The sequence below is a fragment of the Zingiber officinale genome, chromosome 9A (assembly GCF_018446385.1).
Source record: "Zingiber officinale cultivar Zhangliang chromosome 9A, Zo_v1.1, whole genome shotgun sequence".
Lineage (NCBI taxonomy): Eukaryota > Viridiplantae > Streptophyta > Magnoliopsida > Zingiberales > Zingiberaceae > Zingiber > Zingiber officinale.
This window is the reverse complement of record NC_056002.1, coordinates 17755372-17778474: the sequence shown is the minus strand read 5'-3', so window position 1 is coordinate 17778474 and position 23103 is coordinate 17755372. Positions and strand designations below refer to the sequence as shown.

Sequence of the window (23103 nt, the reverse complement as noted above, 5' to 3'; positions counted from 1 at the left end):
AATGTAGGTGAGTACGAGAATGCAAGCGACCTTTGGAAAAAGATAATTACGCTTCATGAGAATCCTGCACAAATCCAAGAAGAGGAGGAGCCCAAGGAGAAAGACTCATTGGTCCAAGAAGAGAAGGACCAATCGGATGTTGACACGAGTTCAACATCTGAGGAGAAGAAGGAAGATGAGGAGATATCATCCACATCTTCAAGGGAGGAAGAAGTGGAATCATCCATATCTTCAAGTGAAGAGGAAGAAGAGCAATCCAAGGAAGAGAAAATCTTAGAAGCTCAACCCTCCACCTCAACTACCAATAAGAGCACAAAGGACCACATCAAATTCTTTGAGTGTGGTAAGATGGGGCACTACAAGAGTAGATGTCCTTCGCTCAAGAAGGTAAAGGAGGTAAATCCTAAACTCACTAAAGTTAATTTAGAAACTAATGTGAGTTGTAGGAAGAAAAAGGAGAAGAAGCATTTTAGGTGCTTTACATGTGGTGAGTGGGGTCACTACCACACAAAGTGCCCAAGGAGAGGAGAGCTTGAGAAATTAGCGTACTTGAAGAAATAGGAAAAGAAGTGGAGCACAAGTGAAGGGGGAGCTTCAAAGGTAAAAGGGAAGGTAATCCCTATTTTGAAGTTTAATCCAAGCTTTAATTCTTATATGCTTGTTAGAAATAATGTAGATTGTTTACCCAAGCATAATCATGGATTTAGGTATAATGATAGGAATAGGGTTAATGTAGGTGATAACTCTAGAAAATCATTTTCAAATGATAGACCTAAAAGGAAACAACCTATCTTACCTAAGGAGAAGAAGGTAGTTGAAAACTTAGGCATTAATCCCAAGAAGGGGAGACACATGCCTAGGAAGGGTAGGTTTAGGAATGCCCATGATGGACATGTTGATTCTAGGGTTAGAACCCTAGAATTGAAAAATCAAGCCTTGAAGGCAAAGTTTGAGGAAATGGAGAAAGTCCTAGAGAGGTTCATTATTGGACCTAAAAGACTTGACATGTATTTGGGTGGTCAAAGATCTAAAAATGTCAAATTGAGTCCCTCCAAGACCAAAAGGAGATCAAGTGCTAAGGTGACACATGATATTGGTAAGGGAGGAGTGACCAAGGATAAGGGAAAGTTATCCAAGGCCAATAAAAATGAATATGCTATGGTGACATATAATTATGGCAAGGATAAGGTGTCCAAGGTTAAGGATAAGAAGAAATTAACCAAAGACAATGTGTCTAAGGTTAAGAAGGTGAGTTTTGTAGGTCAAGTGTCACCCGAGATGTACTGAAGTGGCCTAGTCATAGTGGATGAGTCACCAAGGGAGATGACTAAGGTTCAGATTCCTAAGGTTAGGAAAAGCCTCTAGGACCCATGGTATATGGGTTATTAAATGTGCCAAGTGATTTGGAGACGGACTTGAGTCGTAAATCCAAGAAATTGACACAATTGAGTTGAGTTTCATGCATGGAAATATGAATTGAGTTCATATTGCATGAAAATTAGTTTTTGATGTATAGATGTCATATAAACTAATGTTAGGGATGCATTATGGTTTAGTATGAGCAGATATATCAAGAGGAAGCCAAAACTAGGACTTTAGGTCAAGGTTTAATTGAATCATTTAGCTAGTTTTGAATTTTGTATCAATCTTTGGATCTGTGATAAATATATTTTTATATATATTTTTCCCAAGTAGACAAGGTTAAAATAGATCTCTCCACAAAATTTGAGAATTTTTGGAGGTCTATGGAATTTCTGGTGCATTCCTGAAGTTAGATTAAAAAGACTGATTTTTGCTAACATAATGTACCAGTTGACCGGTATAGTTACCAGTCGACTGGTAACAATGGTTTTGAGCACAGAAGGTCTCTATAAGCTCATTTTGATGAGGTCAGTCGACTGATGGTTTTATCAGTCGACTGATATCACTGTTCATGAGCACAGAATGTCTCTGTAAGCTCGTTTTGATGATGTCAGTCGACTGGTACTTATGATAGTCGACTGATACAATCTAAGAATGTTTTCCAGTATTAGAAAATGACCAAAAGAATAGTAAAACATGTATGTAATCTTATGGGAGATTAATACCTGATGTTTATGGTCATTAGAAGTCAAAGAATCTAATAATTGGGATATTGTTAGAGATCTTTTTGATGTATGGCAAAGGGGGAGAAGTTTAGGTTTAAGTGGGAAACCTATATACCTTTGCAAGAAATCCTAGCTCAAGGGGGAGCTTAGGTGAAGGGGGAGTGATTGTTCAGGCAAGGGGGGGGGGGAGAAGTTTACCTTTGCGGGAAATCCTAGCTCAAGGGGGAGCTTAGGTGAAGGGGAGCCTAGGCTTAGGTTCCATGTTTTATGCATGTGTAGATTGCATGTTTATTTGCATTATTATTGCTATATTATTTCCCTAACTTAAACGGGTTGTCAAACATCAAAAAGGGGGAGATTGTTGGAGCAATCTAGTGACCCTAGGTTTTGATGTTTGGACAAAGGTTTAAGTTAGGATTATTGTTGTAATTTGATATGCATTGTGAGTGTGCAGGATACAGGTACAAAAAGGAAAGTCCAAATGTGATCTTAGAAAGGAGGAAAGTCCAAGGATGAGTCTTGACGGTGTAAGTCCAAGCATGTAGTCTTGGTAACGTAAGTCCAAGTGTTACTTGGCAATGGATGAAGTCACAGATGCGCGACCTCTTGGCAAATGAAGACCCGACAACAATGACAAGGCTGATGGAAGCTCCAAAAGGCAAGACGTGAAGGATGGGGAGGCATCTGAGGGACGCAAGGCTGATGGAGGAGGCTAGGTCTAGGTTGGTCGGGAGAGGATGAGTGTTGAGCGAATGCACTCGGGGGGTCAAATCCTAAACTATAGGGGTTTTACTGTAGCAGTGCTGTAGTGTTACTGTAGCAATACTGTAGCAGTACTATAGCAGTCGACTGCATGTTTTAGCAGTCGACTGCATGTTTTAGCAGTCGACTGGTACAGTCGACCGTGCAGTCGACTAGGTGCGAACAGAATGGTTCTGTTCGTTCGATCAGTGTGGAGCAGTCGACTGCATGTTTTGGTAGTCGACTGGTATCGAGCCATTGGGATGTAACGGTCAAATTTCCACAGAGGGCAGTCGACTGCTAGTTTTAGCAGTCGACTGGTAGGCGGGGTTTTCTAACTTGTGGCCTATATAACCAAGCATTGGAAGCTTGGTTAAAGTTGACGAAATTAGTGGTGGTTAACCCTAATTAGAGTCTCCAAGTGCCCAAGTGATCTAGCATGCTTGTATGAGGTTGTGGCGAGGTTTCTCCACCCACAAGGAGCTACGTGAGCCAGCCGGAAGTTCTCCGGGGAATCATCCACCTACGGATCGGGATCGTCCACCTTACGGACAGCTGTGGAGTAGGAGGTTTATCTCCGAACCACGTTAAATTAACGTGTTAAGTTTGCTTTCTATTATTAGTATTTGTATTTTATTTTTCGCTGCGTATTAACAAGTGTAGGAAATGACGATTTGGGTGAGATACTACTCACCCCCCTCTAGCGGTGTCAAGGTTCCAACATTAATTACCACCGTATATGAATTTTCTTCCAAAGCTTGTGTTGGTATGCTTCTTTTATCAATGCAACAGGAGGTGGAACCTGTATCAAGTATCACATTGATACTAAATGGTGCAATATTTAGGATTTTGAAGGTTATCTTCATATTATATAGCCTATTTACAGCTCTCTTCTGATGGTACTATCCTTCAGTAGCTTTTAATACGGAATGCTCTTCTAGGAAAATTATCTGTTCCTTTCCCTTTTCTAGAGATAATTGTTGTAAGTCTTCAATTAATTCTTGGGCTAATTCCTCTTCCTTGTTCGCATATCTCCTTGTCAATCTGTTTATTTCAGCTTGTAACCTTCTATTTTCTGCGAGAAGGTAATCAATATAGCTTAGTAATTCGGGTACTAAGTTCTTTTCATCATAAGGAGTGGGTGGTGGGGGTGCAATAACTACTTCAATTCCCCAATAGAAATCTGCACACATTGAACAAGCTGTTAGCGAGCATAATAGGCAATGAACTCTTGACCTTATACTCGTATTTCTCCCACAGCCTTGACATATGATTTTGTTGGTGCTAACTTCTTTATTGATCTCCCAGTTGTGTTCACAAAGGTATTGTTCTTCTGGAATATCAATCTGTACTTGTCATCCTTGCGCTTCTCCTATCAACACAAATAAATTTTCTGGCAAAATGCTTGTAGCTGCACTACAGTGTTGTTCTGTATTATATTCTCCCTCTGAAATACTACATATCGCTTCGCTGTCACTTTCTTCTTGATCTACAGATACTACATCATATTCTTCAGGGAGATCCAATTCTCTAAGTATTGCAATCCTTTCTTTGTTCCCTATTTTATTTCTGCATTCCCTTGCAAAATGTCCCTCTTCTCCGCATATAAAGCACTTACATTTCTTAACTTTGGCTCTGTCATTTTGATGCTTTTTCTTTATCACTCTTACATGTGATTTATGAGGCTTTCCTTTATAGCTTTGGGCTTTCCTCAGACCATATCTTTTCCTGCTCTAATAATAGCCTAGCATAGGGATCTGGGAACAGAACTGTAGGTCCTTAAGACTCCGTTGCAAGGATGCTTGTTTACACATCTCGGTAAGTTCTTGATAAGCATGGTGGATTCGAGGCAATACACCAATGGTATTCCCTCTAAATTTTTCTTGGAACTTTCCTTCCAGGTAATTCCAATTAGTGGCGGCATCTTTTTGTAAAATTTGCTCGAGAGTTCTTCATTGATGAACATTCTCTTCGTTCTGGCTGCAAGATCTTTGTATTGATTCATATAAGTTATCAAATCTTTCGTACTATGTCATACCAGACGTTCCAGGTCCAAGTAGGCCTGGTTTTGTTCAGCCGTCGAGCTTGAGGTTGGATCTTCTAGTGTAATAATTCGTCTTACTTGGGATAACACGTTCTGGGTTTCATCCGCCGAGTTGATCAATTTATCGTATTGATCCGGGCACATCATTCGCCACTGGATGAATATTTTATTCTCAATTTCTCCCAATAAATTTTCAATAAATTGGACTTTAGTCCGCTTATCTGACCATAACTTCGAGTCGACCACATTTATTGTTATAGATTCCCACCTGGATATAACATCATTATATAGCCCAATATTATTGGGAAGTACAAGTAACGCACCAGTTTGTTGTTAGTAGACGGGAGAGTCCATTGCTCGTTGTATTCCCGCTTTATCTTCCCAATTTTTGCACCAATCAATCTTGGATTTTGAAAGAATTTTGAGTAGATGGTTGCTCTGTCGCTGGCACATATTGTGGTGGTCCCATCATTGTGTCTTCTGGTGGGTTATATTTGGAAATTGCGGATGATGAGGCAAAGAGATCTTCACTCTGCTTCTGAAGAGGATAGTTGAGTTCTAGCCATTCTTCTAGGTTCATATGGGTTATCATCTATATTGATCCGGCAGTAAGAATGGGGGACCCACTTCCTGAAGGGTCCCAGCCTGAGGACAGATGGAGGGCTGACTAAGCGGGTAAGGGCCGCGTCGGGCAGTTGAGCGGGTCCCAGCGGAGCCAGATATAACCCAGCTATCGGCTTGGGTTTTCGACGCCAAGGTGGGTGTCTGCCCGGCTGGAACCGAAGGGCCGAGCGGGTGTCTGCCCGGCTGGAACCGAAGGGCCGAGCGGGTATCTGCCCGGCTAGGATAAGGGCGAGGATACAAAGGTTAGCCGAACGGCCTATTCGTTCGGCTCGGGATATGGGATGTCAGCAAAGGCATATTTAATGATTATGCAGTACACAAGATTTCACGATAGAGGATCTTGCCGTCACATCATGGAGAAGTTGATACAGTAGCGGTATGGCCTTATGGATGCCCTTCTGACAGACCCATACCTGGGCATGGTCGAAAGCAGGTGATTGCTTTGATTGGAGTGCCCAGACTCCTTCGAGAGGTCTATATAAGATCTCCATTTCTTCAGGGGAGGTACACGAGTCTTCTGTTTCTAAGCCACCTCTTTGTTATTCCTCGCCTGACTTGAGCGTCGGAGGGCCGTCGCCGGGACACCCCTCCCGGCTCGGTTTTGTTGCAGGTTCGCCGGAGCACTCGAGGATCTAGCAGGGAGCGCCACATCCCCAGCGTTCGTTGACCCCTGGTTTGTACAGGATCAATTTGGCGCCGTCTGTGGGAACGCACCTGCATCTGAGCAGAGGCAATGGACGAGGCTGGAAGAATACATACCGTGGCACTCTCACAAGAAGAGTTGGACGCTCTGGTCGAGATAAGGGCCGCCAAACTTGTGGATCAAAAACAGAAAGCAGCAGCCGAACGACCGGAGCAACAAGCAACGTCTGCGTCTGGCGGCCGAGCGGAAGCACCTCCAGCCACTGTCGCATTCCATCGAGCCTTATTTCGTACCCCTGAAGTCGTACCAGCTCGAAGGGACAGAGGATCTTCTTCAGACGAGATGCCTAGATGAGATGACAGAAAGGGGAAAGCTCCCCGAGCGGACTCATCTCCCGAGCGGATCAATCGCCAATTTTCGGAGGTTATTCTGCGAGACCCTCTGCCCAAGCACTACGTGCCTCCGACGATCGGCGAGTACAATGGAACAACTGACCCGGATGATCATCTAGGTAAGTTTGATAACACAGCCACGCTCCATCAATATACCGATGGAGTAAAGTGCCGAGTCTTTCTTACCACTCTCTCGGGATCGGCTCAACGGTGGTTTTGGAGGCTGCCGGACGGATCCATCACAAGCTTCAAGGACTTCCTAACGGCCTTCCTCCACCACTTCGCCAGCAGCCGGCGTTATCAAAAAACAAGCGTAAGTCTGTTCGCCATCAAGCAAGAGGCCCGGGAATCACTTCGAGCTTACATCCAGCGATTCAACCAAGTGGCGATGGACATTCCAACGGTCACTTTGGAAACCATGATGAATGCCTTCACACAAGGCCTAGCGGATGGAGATTTCTTCCGATCGCTCATCCGAAAGCCGCCCCGGGATTATGATCACATGCTACATCGGGCCAACGAGTACATTAACGTGGAAGAAGCGCAAGCCGCCCGGAAAAAGGAAACTCCAACCGAGCGGGCACCTATTCAGGCCGAACGGAAACAGCACGCCTCTCATCAACCGCCGAGGGGACCAAGGGCCGAAGCAATCCGCTCCCCTCGTGTAAGGTCCCAAGTACAAGAAGTAGCTGCCGCTCGAAGCAAGCCAAAGAAGAAATGGACCCCTATGTTCTACTCCTTCCACCGGACGGATACGCACAACACAAGGGATTGTCGAAGTCTTCCTTTCGTGGCTAATCCCGTCCCCAGGAAGGCCGAACGACGGTCTCCTTCCATCGACAGAAGGCAAAGGACCCATGAAGCCGACCGGACTCGCACCGAGAGGCGACATCAACAGACGCCCGATCGGCATCGATCTCCAAGGCAGGAGAATCGCCGAGCGTCAAGAGAACGATCCCGGCCGTCCGCTCGGGAAGAGGAAAATAGAAGCAATACTTCCCGAGGCGAGATCAACGTTATTGCTGGTGGGCCGACTGGAGGAGACTCCAACCGAGCCAGAAAGGCGGGCGTCCGGCAGCTACAGATCCACGCAGTCGGTTGTAGCCAAGAGCGGGCAAGAGGACCGGAAATCACTTTCGGGCCTGGAGACTTAGAAGGAGTAGAAGTGCCCCACGACGACGCTCTGCTCATTAAAGCGGTAATAGCAAATTACACTATTCACCGCATATTTGTTGACACAGGGAGCCAACATTATATTCAAGAAGGCGTTCGATCATTTGAAATCGATCAAGTGCTACCATGACAACGCCGCCTCAGGTTCACGGGTAAGCATGCGGTCTGGACGATCCGTTAGCTACCTCACGGAGAAGAGCCGCCAGAGGACCAGACAATAAACTTCGTGGTGGTCGACTCTCCTTAGTCCTCGCCATTTTGGGACGACCGCTCGCCAATAATTCCGAGCAATCGTCTCAACCTTCCATCAAGATCAAGTTCCCGTGGAGGACAAAGTAGGAGAAATACGTGGAGATCTAGCAGCTCGGTGGTGCTATATAGAGATGATCCGAGCAGAAGCCTTTCCGCTCGAATCGAGGTACACGCCATAACCGAGAAACCTCCCGCTTTAATTTATGATGAAAGGAGGAGGTTCAGATCCATCCGACTCGATCGGAGGCCACGACTTTATCGCCTCGATCCGGAGGAGGAGCAGAAGGATCCAATGCCTCCAACGAAATCATGATGTCTTCGTCTGGTCGACACATGAGTTGCCCGAATTTCGCCGAGCATAGCGCATGAGTTGCATGTCCGACCGACGCTCGCCAATGAGCAGAGAAAAGGATTTCGGTGTTGAGCGGAATGCCATCATCGGCGGAGTAGAGACTTGAAGCCGCCACATCGTGAGGTGCAGCCCCGAGTGGTGGCTAACGTAGTATTAGTCTCAAGCCGGCAAGTGGAGAGTCTGCATCGACTTTCGAGACTTAAACAAAGCATGCCCCAAGATTTTTATCCCCGCCGGATAGATCAGTTGGTGGACTCTACGGACATCATGAGTTAATATGTATGCTCGACGCCTACCAAGGCTATCATCAAGTCCGCTCGCCAGTGAAGATCAAGAAAAGGTTAGCATCGCCGACGACACATATTGCTACAATGTGATGCCGTTCGGATTGAAGAATGCCGGGCCACCTATCAACGCTTGATGAACAAAGTGTTCTGGAAGCAGCGGAATCTGGAAGTCTATGTGGACGACATTCTTATCAAATCAGTCCAAGCGGCCGATCTCTTCAAGGACATGGAAGAAACCTTCCGAACGCTACGCAAATATGGAGTCGAGCTAAATCCCGAAGTGCTGTTTGGAGCAAAAGGAGGGCGTTCTTGGGGTACATAGTGACGAGCACGGGAATTGAAGCAAATCCCGAAAGTGAAAGCTCTACAAGACATGCCGCCTCCCGAAATACAAGAGAAGTGTGCGGTTGACCGGTCGGATAAGCTGCTTTGTCCAGATTCATCTCCAAACCGCCGACCGAGCCTACCATTCTTCAAGATCTGCGCAAGGCTACTAAGTTCCAGGATGAAGAATGTGACCAAGCGTTCGGAGAATTGAAAACATATCTCAATTCTTAGCCAAGCCGATCGGGGTGAGTCACTTTATATTTACCTGTCGTCAAGTTAGGTAGAACGGCGAGGAGCAGCCGGTGTATTTTCCGAGCCACATTTTAAAAGATGTTGAATCTCGTTATACCGGGCTCGAGAAGTTGGCCTTTGCTTTGGTTCTAGCCGCTCGGCGCCTTCGACCATATGTCCACTAGGAAGAGTGCTGTTGAATCCAGAAGCGTCCGGACGGCTCATCAAATGGACGACAGAACTAAGTGAATTTGACATCCAATACCAGCCCCGCTCGGTGATCAAAGCGCAATCCTTGGCTGATTTTGTGATCGAAGTGCAAAAGCCAGAGCCAGAAGCTCTGTGGAGAATATATGTGGATGGGTCTTCCACTCGGCTCGGAAGTGGGATTGGAATATTGCTACTCTCGCCTCAAGAAGAAAAGATGCACCTATCCGTCCGGCTGGATTACAAAGCTACCAACAATGAAGCAGAGTATGAGGCCCTCATAGCCGGATTACAGGCAGCACGGCATGTGGGAGCCGGTCGGGTGACACTTTATTCAGATTCACAGTTGGCCGCCCAGCAACTGTCTGGCACCTTTGAAATCAACAGCGCTCGGCTTAAACTCTACGCTGAGTCCTTTGAAAAACTCAAAGCTAATTTCCGCGAGGTTCTTATTCAGAAGATTCCCCGAACGGAGAACCAGGCAGCCGATGAGTTGGCCAAACTAGCAAGTTCTATAACGCCGGTCATTATCCCGAAGCCAATTGAACAAGTATCTTTGGTGACACATGTTGACCGGATGGAAGGCCTCATGTTTCCGGACGACTGGAGGACACCCATCATGGAGTTTTTGCGCTTGGGCACCACTCCTGCCGATCGGGATGGAGCCCAGCTGCTCAGGAGGAGGGCCGGTCGGTTCACACTCATCGGCGATCAACTCTACAAGAAGGCTTTCTCTCGCCCGCTGTTGAAGTGTGTGAGCTCGGAAGACTCGGCTTACATCCTCCAAGAGGTACATCAAGGATCGTGCGGAGGACATCCGGGCGGACGATCACTAGCCAAGAAGATTTTGCTAGCTGGATACTTTTGGCCGACCTTACAAATGGACGCCGCTCGGACAGTATCTACGTGCCTTTCTTGCCAGAAGTATCACAACTTCTCGCACCGACCGGCAGAGGAGATGAAGACATCAGCCGTTTCGTGTCCTTTCGATCAATGGGGAATGGATATTGTGGGTCCATTTCCAATGGCGACCGGGCAGAGGAAATTTTCGTGGCGATTATTTTTCCAAGTGGGTGGAGGCCGAGCCACTAGCCGGATCACCGAGCGATGGTCAAAAATTCATCCGCAACACATCATCCGAGAGGTTCGTATCCTCGCGATTGGTTTCACAATGGGCGCAATTCACGGGAAGGTGCTAGAAGATTGGTGCAAAGCTATAGCATCGAGCAACACTTCACGTCCGTGGCTTACCCCAAAGCAACGGCGTCAAGTAGCCAAGGAAATTCTCCGATTCCGCTCGGCTCGACCACGGGAGGAAGTTGGCGGATGAAGTGTCGGACGTCTTATGGGCCATCCGACGACTCCTAAGGAAGCAACGGGCGTCACACCTTTCATCCGGTGTACGGCGGTGAAGCGCTATTCTCGGTGAAGTCGGCGTCGAGTCCGTCCGGGTCCAATTGTACGATGAAGGCAACACCGATCGGAGGAACATGGAGCTGGATTTGATTGACGAGGAGTGAGCCAAGGCATCCATTCGGCTGATGGCATACTGTCAACGAATGAAGCAAAATTACGACCGCCGCGTCATTCCCCGATCATTCCAGGTCGGCGACCTTGTCTGGAAGAAAGTCAAACCGGTCGGGGACGTCGGCAAGCTTGAAGCTCCGTGGGCAGGTCCCTTCAAAGTCATCGAAAAGCTCCGCTCGGGTGCGTATTATTTGGAGGATGAGGACGGTCGGCAGTTAGATAGGCTGTGGAGCGCGAACCACCTCCAGCCTTACCGGGCGGGATGAAAGGTGTACCACTGTAAATCATCCTGTGTACTTTTTTCGACTGAATACTGGAAATGCAGAAATGAAGAATCAAGAGAACAAATATAAGACATTGTCCAGAAACGAAGGCCCCGCGTCGTTCGTCCGGAGGTAAATGGGTCGAGCCAAGCGCTCGAGGATCGAAGACCCAGTACGGAGGTAAATTATCCGAGCCAAAATGCTCGACGAAGCAGACCCTGAGCCGTTCGGCCAGGAGTACGTTCTCCAAGCTGGGTGAAAGGGGCATATGGATTATCCGAGCCAAGCGCCCGAATAGCGAAGGCCTCCCAGCCGATTGGATTCGCAAGCAAATGACCCGTGCTGTTCGGCCGGGCACAAAGACTGTTCAAGCGCGAGATAAGTTATGAAGGCTGAGGTCGCTCGACCTGGTAAGGAGTTAGCCTTGAAGACCGACGAGCCCCGTCGTTAAAAATCGAGAGCCGCACCGACCGGCTATAAATATCCGCACCGACGAGCCCCGTCGTTAAAAATCGAGAGCCGCGCCGACCGGCTATAAATAACCGCGCCGTCGAGCACCGACGTTAAAGATCGAGAGACGAGCCGGCGTCTATAAACCCCCGAGCAGAAGACCGACGAGCCCCGTCGTTAAAATCGAGCCGCTACGACGGCTATAAATATCCGCTACCGACGAGCCCCGCGTTAAATCGAGAGCCGCAACCGGCTATAATATCCGCTACCGACGAGCCCCGCTGTTAAAAATCGAGAGCCGATACCGCCGGCTATAATATCCGCGCCGACGAGCCCCGTCGTTAAAATCGAGAGCCACCGACCGGCTATAATAACCGCCATCCGAGCACCGACGTTAAAGATCGAGAGCCGCTGACCGGCTATAAATAACCGTACCCGTCGAGCACCGACGTTAAAGATCGAGAGACGAGGCCTATAAACCCCCCGTAAGACCGACGAGCCTGCTGTTAAAAATCGAGAGCGCTACCGACCGGCTATAATATCCGCGCCGACGAGCCCCGCCGTTAAAAATCGAGAGCCGCTACCGACCGGTTATAAATATCCGCCAAGAGCCCCGCGTTAAAATCGAGAGCCGCTACCGGCTATAATAATCGCGCCGTCGAGCACCGACGTTAAAGATCGAGAGACGAGCCGCCGTCTATAACCCCAGCAGAAGACCGACGAGCCCGTCGTTAAAAATCGAGAGCCGCACCGACCGGCTATAATATCCGCGCCGACGAGCCCCGCCGTTAAAAATCGAGTCACGCCACCAGCTATAAATATCCGCCCAAGAGCCCGTCGTTAAAAATCGAGCCGCACCGGCTATAATAACGCGTCGAGCACCGACGTTAAAGATCGAGACGAGCCGGCCTATAAACCCCGAGTAAGACCGACGAGCCCGTCGTTAAAATCGAGAGTCGGACCGCTATAATAACCGCCACGAGCACGAGCGTTAAAGATCGAGATGAGCCCGCCTATAAACCCCCGTGAAGACCAAGAGCCCGTGTTAAAATCGAGAGCGCTACCGACCGGATATAAATATCCGCGCTCCCGAGCTCCGACGTTAAAAGATCGAGAGTCAAACCCACGACTGTGAGCTTACTGGACGAAACTAAGGACCGATCGCCGCAAGTACTAAATTGATTAAGTCCGATCGGCCATCAGTTTGCCAATACTTCGCATTCAAACAGCATAGCCAAGCGCTAAACGATTTCGAGGAAAACAAGTCAACTGATTAACCCGATCGGTCGTCTAGTGGGGAACACGTCGAGTTTAACTGACTCTACGAATAAGCACCAAACAGACAAAAGACGTCAATGAAGGGCAAGCAAAAGTAGAGGCAAAAGAAGACAATTACGCCGATCGGCTCATGCAAAAATTTTACATCAGATGAAAGTACTCGGAAGAACTCGCTTCACTCCGGGTCCTCAAAATTAAAAAGGCGTGGATATCGCCAATCATAGCCGCCAGATCAAGAGGGAATGCTCGGGGTCAGGAAGGTGCCCCTTCTTCAAGTACGCCATGGTGACCTTGACGCCTCGGCGAAAGTGGAGGAGACGTTGCCACCGAACTTTTCGTCGAACCGCCCGAGCGGAGGTATTCTTGGCGCCATCGCTGCGACTGCCCCTTCCTTGTACTTTCGAAGCCGCCGAAGCAATTAGTGAATCTTGAGGACTTTTCGTCCACCTCGCTTTAGTGCGTTCGGTGAGCGCCCATCCCGCTCGGGCCTAGTTGGGCTTCAAATTTTAGATTGTCGATCTAGGGCTCGACTTCAACTTTCATCTTGTCCAGATCAGCAATCGCCCGCTTCTTCCGGCTACTGGCGCGCTTCACGTCTGCGTCGCGTTTCTTCACCAGGCCTTCAAGTCGAGCCACCTTTGTAGCCAGGTCCGCGGGCTTGTTTCTCCCGCTCGGCTGATGGACCCCCCGAGACTTGGAGTTTTTCCATGAGATCCTCCAGCTCGGCTAGCCGATGGCTAGTGGCGATTTGCTCGGCCCAATGCTGTAAGGGAAATAATAAAATCAGAAACCAAACAGTAGCAGGACACAAGAAGAAAAATGAACCTACCTGAGTGGCCTGCTGCATGTGGTTATCACCAAGCTGCTTGGGCGTCATGAGGGCCACCCTAATCTGAGCGTCCTCAAAAAGCTTGGCGAGCGGACCCCTCAAGGTTATCTCATGAACGGGGCTTGAAGGCCGATCGGCAGACAATAAATATTCCTCCGATGGGAATCGAAGGGTAGTCTTGACGGTCGGGTGGCCGGCCGACACTTCCTCAGCCTCAGTCGCCTGACCCGAGGACTCCCCAATGGTTGAAGTTTCGCACAACCGTCGTAAGCGACAACGAGTCGGTGGAGGAGAGCCAGAGGGCTGTGCGGTGGGCGAGGCCACCGAGGTCCCGATCTGCGGGCGGCGATCCGGCGGGCGACCTCGATCGGCCTCGTGGTTCGCCTTCTGGTCGGAAGGTCGGGGTCTCTTCGACGCTTCCGTCGAACTTCCCATGTGAATCCCGGCCCTGGGGACTCCTGCCGGGGCAGAGGGAAAGCAGGATCCGCCTCAACCTCTGTTGAAGCGGATGGAGTAACTTTGGCGACCAAGGCCCCTCTCCTGTAGGCTACCGGGCGGATTAGACCCCGCTCGTGAGTTCTTTTGGTAGCCGCCTCAATCTCCACGGCTTTAATTTTAGATGGTCAGAGCCTTAGAGCGCCACATGACTTCAACTGCAAGGGAAGAAAGTTAGACAAAAAAGGCGAAGAGAGTAAAAGGTCCTTACCCATACGGTAGGGGAGATTGGCCCGAACGGGAGATAATCCAAAAATGTACAACACCCCCTTGAGAAGCAACTGGTCGATTTTGTACCGCTGACCGGACAACCAGTTTGCCGCATGAAGGTAGGCTGGATTGCTTCTGAATTTGCCGAGCTCCGGCTGGGTCGGCACAGCGATCTGCCATTTAGTTCGGAATACTGGCCGCTCAGGAAGTCGTATATAGAAGAAAAACTCCTTCCAGTGCTTGTTGGAGGTCGGCATATTATCAAAAAATTTGAAGCCTATCCTACTTTGGAAAATAAAGGTGCCCAATTCGGACTGTTTGGGGTAGAAGAAGAAGTGGAATATTTTGGGGTCAAGTGGAATACTATGCAGCCTAAAGAGGACGACCACCCCACTCAACAACCTAAAGGAATTCGGCACAAGTTGGCCGAGCGGGATGCGGAAATAATTACAAACTTCCAAAATAAATGGATGGGTAGGAAATCTAAGGCCGCCATGGAATTGGTCTAGAAAGAAGCAAATGGTACCGATCGGCGGGTTATGGGGCCGATCGGTCGGGTCGGCTATAACTATTTCATGGTCGTCCGGGATCCCGTACGTCCGAACAAGACGCCGAGCGCCCTCCTCGTCAAATTTACTTTCCATACCCATATACCATGGACCGTGAACATGGGTAGCGGGTTCGGAAGAGCTCGCCATCTCGAAGAGACAAAAGGATAGCAGCGAAAGAGAGGTGAAATGATTAGGAAAGACCTGGTAAGCGAGGAAAGAAGGCTCACTAAGAAGGAGATGGGCGGAGAAGATCGCCGGTGAGATGGTAGCCGCCGAAAAATGGGAACTGGATCGCCGGAGGCCGCCGCAGCAGAGGAGTCAGGAGGACAAAGCACGAGCAAAGATGCGGCGGAGGAGGAGGACTAAGGCTTTATACGGCCGAAGTCGATTGGCCTCCACCGTCCGATCCAGGTCACGGGAAACAAGGACGCCATCGGGCCGTCCATTTCAAAACAATCGGCGTCCCATCGTACGGATCATCACCGCCACGCGAGAAGAGCCACATGGCGCTCTGTCACCAGGCACAATTAATGCGCCCATACCGCGCATGCTTCGACTTAATGAAAAGGATTTGCGTGATTTTCGAGAAGATTTAGACAAGCAAACATCTACGTTGAGCGCCAAGACATTCAAAACGAAGAGCCGAGCGGCTGAATTTGGCATAAGGGCCGAACGGCTCAAAGGATATTATAAGCGACGGTAAGGCGACGACCGCCCGCTCGGACACATAGTCCAGTCAGTCGGACTCACTGCCTCCTTCGACTAGACTTGAAGGGGAGGCAAGTGATCCGGCAGTAAGAATGGGGGACCCACTCAAGGGTCCCACCGAGGATGATGGAGGGCGACTAAGCGGTAAGGGCCGCTACGGCTGAGCGGGTCCCAACGGAGCCAGATATAACCCAGCTATCGGCTTGGGTTTTCGACGCCAAGGTGGGTGTCTGCCCGGCTGGAACCGAAGGGCCGAGCGGGTGTCTGCCCGGCTAGGATAAGGGCGAGGATACAAAGGTTAGCCGAACGACCTATTCGTTCGGCTCGGGATATGGGATGTCAGCAAAGGCATATTTAATGATTATGCCGTACACAAGATTTCACGATAGAGGATCTTGCCGTCACATCATGGAGAGGTTGATACAGTAGCGGTATGGCCTTATGGATGCCCTTCTGACAGACCCATACCTGGGCATGGTCGAAAGCAGGTGATTGCTTTGATTGGCGTGCCCAGACTCCTTCGAGAGGTCTATATAAGATCTCCATTTCTTCAGGGGAGGTACACGAGTCTTCTGTTTCTAAGCCACCTCTTTGTTATTCCTCGCCTGACTTGAGCGTCGGAGGGCCGTCGCCGGGACACCCCTCCCGGCTCGGTTTTGTTGCAGGTTCGCCGGAGCACTCGAGGATCTAGCAGGGAGCGCCACATCCCCAGCGTTCGTTGACCCCTGGTTTGGACAGGATCATATATATTATCATCAGATTCAGCAGAATAAAAGGAAGAGTTAGATGAGTCATACCCACCACCTTCCGTATAGAATGGATTAATCCATTCGTGTGGTTCCATAATGGTCAGAACATGTAATTGCTGCTAGCTTGTTGAAGGAGTGCTCTTCAGAGGTATAAGTTTATTCATCGAGTTTTCCCATTCTGGTGTTCCTATTTGGACCTGTGAAGTGTCAATGGGACAAGTTGCAGTACTCCTTTGGTTCATATCCTACGTGGTGGTTGAACCAAAACATCCATCTCCTCGTATAGTCTGTGGTAATTCTACCACCAGAACAACTTCAGGGGTTGCTATTTTCTCCAGAATTAGTTGTGCAATTGCTTCCCCTTTGTTCAAAACTATGTTTCCATAAGTCATATTGAAATCAAGAATTTTTACTTCACCTCGGAAGTCGTTATCAATAACTCCTGCCCCAACTTGTATACCTTTCTGCCATGCAACTCCTGAGTGTGGGGCTATTCTTACGTAATACCCTTACGATTGCCAGTCTTGTGGAGATTAATTCTCGTTCTCCTGTTTCAATAATATGTGTATGAATTGGTGATAAATCATACCCTGCAGCTCTTGTAGTTTTTCGCTTTGGGAGTATTGCATCTTGGTCCAATTTTATAACATAAAGCGCCTCCTGGGATTCTTCCATTATCATTGCCAATATTTCACCATCAGGAGAGGTGATCTCCATCATCTTGATCATTTCTCATGGCATTGCTTCCTCTGGTTGTGTCCGCTGTAGGAGTGTAACCTTGAAACTTAATTGAGATACTTCCATCAAGTAATGTTCTGCTTAATACCCTTGTTGGTGCTACCAGGTTTTGTCTGGCTGATGGTCGAAGGATCCATCTTTGTTGTCGCAGTTCTTCAGTAGTAAATCTTGTCCCCGGGATGGCTATGACGCCTCTGCTGGGCAAATAATCTACAACATTTTGGACATTATAGGTAAAATTTGTAAAGCTAGTGTTAGTTAATCATCCAATCATCATTCATGTAACTAGTAAATTACTAGAACCCATTTGCCATTCAGTATATCCATAGGTCTGAATAGAAATTTCTACATGATTTGAGAAGTCTTGTACACTCATCATTAGGTCTGGTATTACATACATCATTTGGGTTCCTCTGGTTAGATCCATTTCCATGGTAGCAATAATGGATCTAGCCCCTCGCAATCTGGTGTCTAGAAGGACAATTAATATCATAGCTCCTATGTTTCTTTTGTGTAGAGCATAGACCCTTATCATTACGAGGCCCATATGAATATGGTGAAACCCTGCCTCTTGTAATGCTTGATGGCTTTGATGTGCAACAAGTGGTAAATCTATCTTATTTTCTTTAATACAAAGAATATCTTCTTCAGAATAGTGTTGATAGACCCTGTGTTGAGTGGGTCTGAATCCTGCTGAATATAATATTTCTGTTGGTACCATTCCAGCTCTTCTGGATCTTGAGATATCCAGTTTCCCTTCAGGGCTTATTTGGCTTTCTATAGTGCACCTAAAGCGCCTTTGGCTAGGCATAAGTCTTCGTTGCATGTTATAAAGCCTTCTTCGATTGGTTCGATAATCCCTGATTTGATCTTTCGTGCTTGGTACTTGAATAGTTGTAGTTTGAGATACTGCAGGAGGCCTTGTAGTACTCATTTCTTCCTCTCTTGTTCAAGAATATCTGATGGGTTACGATGGATTAAAATCGAGCCTCGTTTCTTGGGAATTATAGATTCTGTTCCCAAGGATAATCCACTTAACTTCTTTGTAAGCTCTTCAATTGAAGCTTCAAGTTTCTTAGTGTTATCTTGTCTTGTGGACGTTGAAATATGTTGGACAATACAAACAATCTGTTACCGGAGATTTTAGAGGACTTAGTTGAATTTAAAACTTACACGACATTTAAATTCAACTTATAGTTGAAATAACCTGAGCAGATAATCTCATGCTGCCAGCAGAGGTTGGTTTCCGTAATGCAGCAGAACTGAGCGACATGACAGGTCTGCAGGGTAGTAGAGCAGGTCTGTAGAGCGGCAGACCAGAGTGACAGGCCAAGTCTGCAGAGCAAAAGAGTAGGGCAGGTCTACAAAGCAGCAGACCAGAACGGTAGGGCAGGTCTGCAGAGCAACAGACCAGAACGGAAGGGCAGGTCTGCAGAGCGGCAGACCAGAACGGTAAGGCAGGTCTGCAGAGTGGTAGACCAAAACGGCAAGGCAGGTCTGTAGAGTGGTAGGGCAGAGTAGCAGACCAGCGCTGCAGTGCGGAAGACCAGAGTGGCAGGGCAGGTTTGCAGAGCGGCATACCAGAGCAGCAGAACAGATCTGCAGAGTGGCAGACCAGAGTAGCAGGTCTGCAGAATGGAAGACCAGGTCTGCAGAGCAGAATGACCAGGTCTGCAGAAAGGAAGACCAGGTCTGCAGAGCAGAATGACCAGGTCTTTAGAAAGGAAGACCAGGTCGGCAGAGCAGAATGACCAGGTCTGTATGAACAGGTCTGCAGAAAGGAATACCAGGTCTGCAGAGCAGAATGACCAGGTCTGTTCAAGCAGGTCTGCAGAAAGGAAGACCATGGCTACAGTGGGACAGACCAGACAGTAAGGTCAGGCGAAAATTCGTACCGGGCAAGCTGACCGAGGACTGCGAGTAGCAGTTTCCTTGAAACAGATTCACCCACCTCCAGCTGTGCTTCGAGGTTTACTCAGGTCATCTATTTCCCAGGATACAACGATCGGTCGTGAACTCCACCAAGCACTGGTGGTCACGGCGAACTGAGTGACACCCGAATGCTACCACGGGCACTATGCCGAGCAAGAGTTGAACGACAGAGGAGGGGAATGTGGAGGAGAACTTCTGCCTTCTTCGTTGTGTCATCTGCGTAACCTTTTGCCTGTGGTCGTAGCCTCCTTATATAGGAGCTCAGGACCAAAGGACAGCATTAATGATCAATTAATGATCATTACTCAACGCCAGCGTTTCACTTAGTCGTTTTGATTCTGCATTAATCTTTCTTTAATGCATCAATTACACAAGCAGCAAAAAGATTTATAGTTGGTTGTTCCGCTTGGGCAAATTTAGCCCCGACCGGTTCTGCATTCGTGTGCGCAGGACGCACGAGTCAACTTGGTTCAGTGCAATCCGGGCCCTAATTTGCACCCCCTGCACACCCACGCGTGAGAGAGAGCCTCTCATCATGCATTTGTTCACATACTTAATGTATGTGAATCAATATAAACCAACAAACTTGCCTTGAAACTTCCAATGTGGGACTAAAATCCCATTCACAATGGAGCTTCTTCTCTTACACCTCTTCTCCATTCACACTTATTCAACAAAATATTACCTTTTAGAGCTTGTACCTGCTCCTGTAGTTTCAGGACCTGATTACTTAATACAATAAGAAGGGAAATAATTGTATTATTTTATTTTATCAGGGTTCTGTGAGTGTCAAATGTTGTATTAAATTCTGCAGGTTTTGCAAATCCAACAGATGAGGCTTCTATTAACTCTGTAGCCCTTACTGCTTTCAAATAGTTAGGGTCTTCTCATTGTTTTACCCAATCTTCGCTCATTAACCTATAAGGTTTTTGATCTTTTCTACCAACCATTCAACCCTTTTAATGCTACAATTCAGCTCCTTAATTTGTCTAATAATCTCTTCCTCAACTGGTTTTGGTGTCTCAAGGATTTCTATGATAAGATTTCTGACCTCCGCTCTGGTTAATGACCTGCGGTCTACTAGTTCCTTCTCAAGGTTACAAGTAGCAACTCGTAATTGCACTACTTCTTTTCGCAGTTTTTGGTTTTCTTCTTCTAGAGCATAAAAGTGTTTCAAGGAGACTTTTGATAGTAATGAAATTCTATCATAAACTACTCCAATATTATGTGCTAGTTCTGAGGTTTTGGGCTTGGGTGTGTCAGCAAGTTCTAAATATTCAAGGTTTACGGTTCGGGATCTGTTATACCACTCATTTATACTTTGCTCAAACTTTTCGAACATGATATATCAAATAAACATATTTACAGCTTAAGAATTCATAAAACTTTCTTGTTCACCTGACGGATAACGACTTCCTATTAGAAGATGGAATGGACTCTCCATTCTACCCCATATTAGATGGTTGCTTATGAATATGTGTTCATTTTTTTCATTTTTTTTCCTTTTAACAAAATTTTTTGACGATCTTAGAAATCTTAAATTTAAAATAAATAAATATAGTTACACTATTTGAGCTCCAATAAATATATCTAAGTCCATTGGTTAAAAAGTATATGATAGTTTTAAAGATTAAAATCATGTTCAACTTTTACTATTGCGCACCAAATATTTAAAATATACTCTTATATAGTCCTCTTAGATTTTTCATAAGTTAATTTTTTTTAAAAAAAAAATGTCTGGTAAATAGCTCAACTTCGAGTTGATAATTTACTCTAGCGGTTGAGGGATTAATGGTTGATGGATGATTATTATTTTTTTTTTTGAATAACAGACTCTGTTACTCACGTGAAACGCACTAATTAAAGACATTAGCTAAATATCTCGATTGCTATTTCCTCGCCTCGTATCAGAAGGTTGCTTTCTTCAGCGAGGTTAGCTTGACGGAGGAACCGATCGTCGACGTCCCAACCTCAATCTCGAAGGAGTCATAGCGCAGGAAAATCTCGATGAGCAACAGCCGCGCTATCATCACCGCGAAGTCTTTTCCGGCGCACTGCTTGTTCTCCGTCGTCGGCGCCTCCGTCTCCGGCCCATTCGACCACAACACGTGCCGCAGCAGCGCCGCCCCCTCCGCTCCTAAGAACCTGTCCGCCACGAACTCCTCGGGCCGATCGAACACCCGCGGGTCGCGTGTCGCGAACGGCTGGTACCCGAACAGCATCTCCCCCGCGCGCACCTCGAACGCGGCGTCGTGGCTAGTCACCACTAGGTCCCGCTTTGCCCGCCCGTATTGCATCGGCACCGGTGGCTCGATCCGGAGAGCCTCGTACACCGCCGACGCCGTCAGTGGCATCGCCTCCACCGCCCGCATCGTCACCTCCCCACCACCGACCTCGCGCACCGCGTCGCGCACCTCCTGCGCCAGGCGTCCGTGGAGCCGCGCCCCAGCGCGGCCGATCAACTTCACCAGGTTGGGGAAGAGGATCTTCATGCCGCCGAAGGAATTGAAGCAGGTAGCGAAGAGGATGTTGTGGAGGGCTTCCTCTCGCGAGATGCCGAGGCGCTCGGCCTCGTCGACCACTGGCCCTGCTGACTCGCGGAAGAACTCGGCGAGACGATGGTAGTCGGCACGGATTAGGGCCGGCGGGAGGCGGAAGGAGTGGAGGAGGAGGTCCTCGAGGTAGGCTGGGAGGCCCAGGGTTAGGAGCGGCCCTAGCTGAAAGAGAACCCATTTAGTGATCAAGCCCGGCCCATCTAGGCCCATCTCAGAGGCCTCCGGATCTCGGTCGAAGAAAGCCCGCGCGAGGAAGTCGAAGGCCGCCCGGTCATTCGCAGCGCCGAAGTCGGCCCGGCCGCCGTCAGCGATCTCGGCCTCCATGGCTTCGAAGAGGGTGCCATAGGTGCGGCGGAACTCGGGGATCACGGCGTGGCGGCGACGGGAGAGGAGGAAGAAGAGCAAGCGCTTGAGGGGAGCATGGTTTGGCTCCGAGGGGTCGAGATAGGAGAGGACGCGGAAGCCTCCGGTGAGTTCAGTGGAGGGCATGAAGGTGCCAGTGAAGAGGTCGCGCTTCTCGATGCGGGACGTGTCGAAGAGGACCGGGAAGCTGGCAGCATCGAGGAGGACGATGACGCGGGGGTCTGCGGCGAGGAACGGGCCGGGGGGCATGTTGACGCGGTAGACGGTCGAGTTGTGGAACCGCATGCGGGATTTGAAAAATTCCTCGCAACCCTGGTGGTAGAAGTAGGCGAGGCGGTCGGAGATAGGGCCAATGAAGGGGAGGCCGTAGTCGCCGGGGATCTTACGCAGCGGCAGCTCCGAATCCGGCGAAGAAAAGGAAGTTGCCGATTTCTCCGAGTATATCGAGGTCGCTTTGATCGTGGACGCCAGACGACGGCCCATCGAGCAGAGAAAAGCCGGTGAGGCAGGGTAGAAGGCTAGGAATGCAGTGGCCATGTCGCCGGAGTTTGGCGGTGGCTGCGGGAGCTGGAAGAGAGATGCATAGTGTACTTATAGAGAGAGAGAGAGAGAGAGAGAGTTGGAGACGGTAACAGGAGACTTGACCGGAACATGGTCGGCGCCCAAATGCTTTCTGTAGTTCTGACTACGAATTCGCAAATATGGCAAAAATGGAAAATTGGTCGGCGACGGCGATTAGATTTCTAGGCTAAATATTATTTTTTTTTCCTAAAGGAATAAATAATTTGGGTTTTGAAGTTCACATTCTAATAATTTCAATTAAATCCAAAAATATATGTTCTGGAAGTTGAGGAGGGCGGTAAGACACAAGTCAATTATTAATTGATTCACGTGAACCACATTCCCTTAAGCGATGCAGACACGTATCGTGTAAGCTTCTTAAGCAAAATATAAGCGGCAATTTATGAAAAGACGTATGCAAATAAAAAAATTATCTAAAGATATATTGTAATTATATATATCAAAGGGTATAATTAAGTGATATGTAATTCTCATTTTAATTCTTCCGTCAATATCCCCTCTTCATACATGATT

The 23103-nt window shown here is 48.1% G+C and overlaps 1 protein-coding gene across 1 annotated transcript; it reads right to left on the bottom strand.

Moving 5' to 3' along the window:
• Nucleotides 1–20870: 20870 nt before the first annotated feature.
• LOC122021862 (allene oxide synthase 1, chloroplastic-like) lies at nt 20871–22564 on the bottom strand. The gene has a single exon (XM_042580036.1). It carries the CDS (start codon nt 22543–22545, stop codon nt 20998–21000), a length of 1548 nt encoding a protein of 515 aa, XP_042435970.1. The 5' UTR covers nt 22546–22564; the 3' UTR covers nt 20871–20997.
• Between the last annotated feature and the right edge of the window lie 539 nt (nt 22565–23103).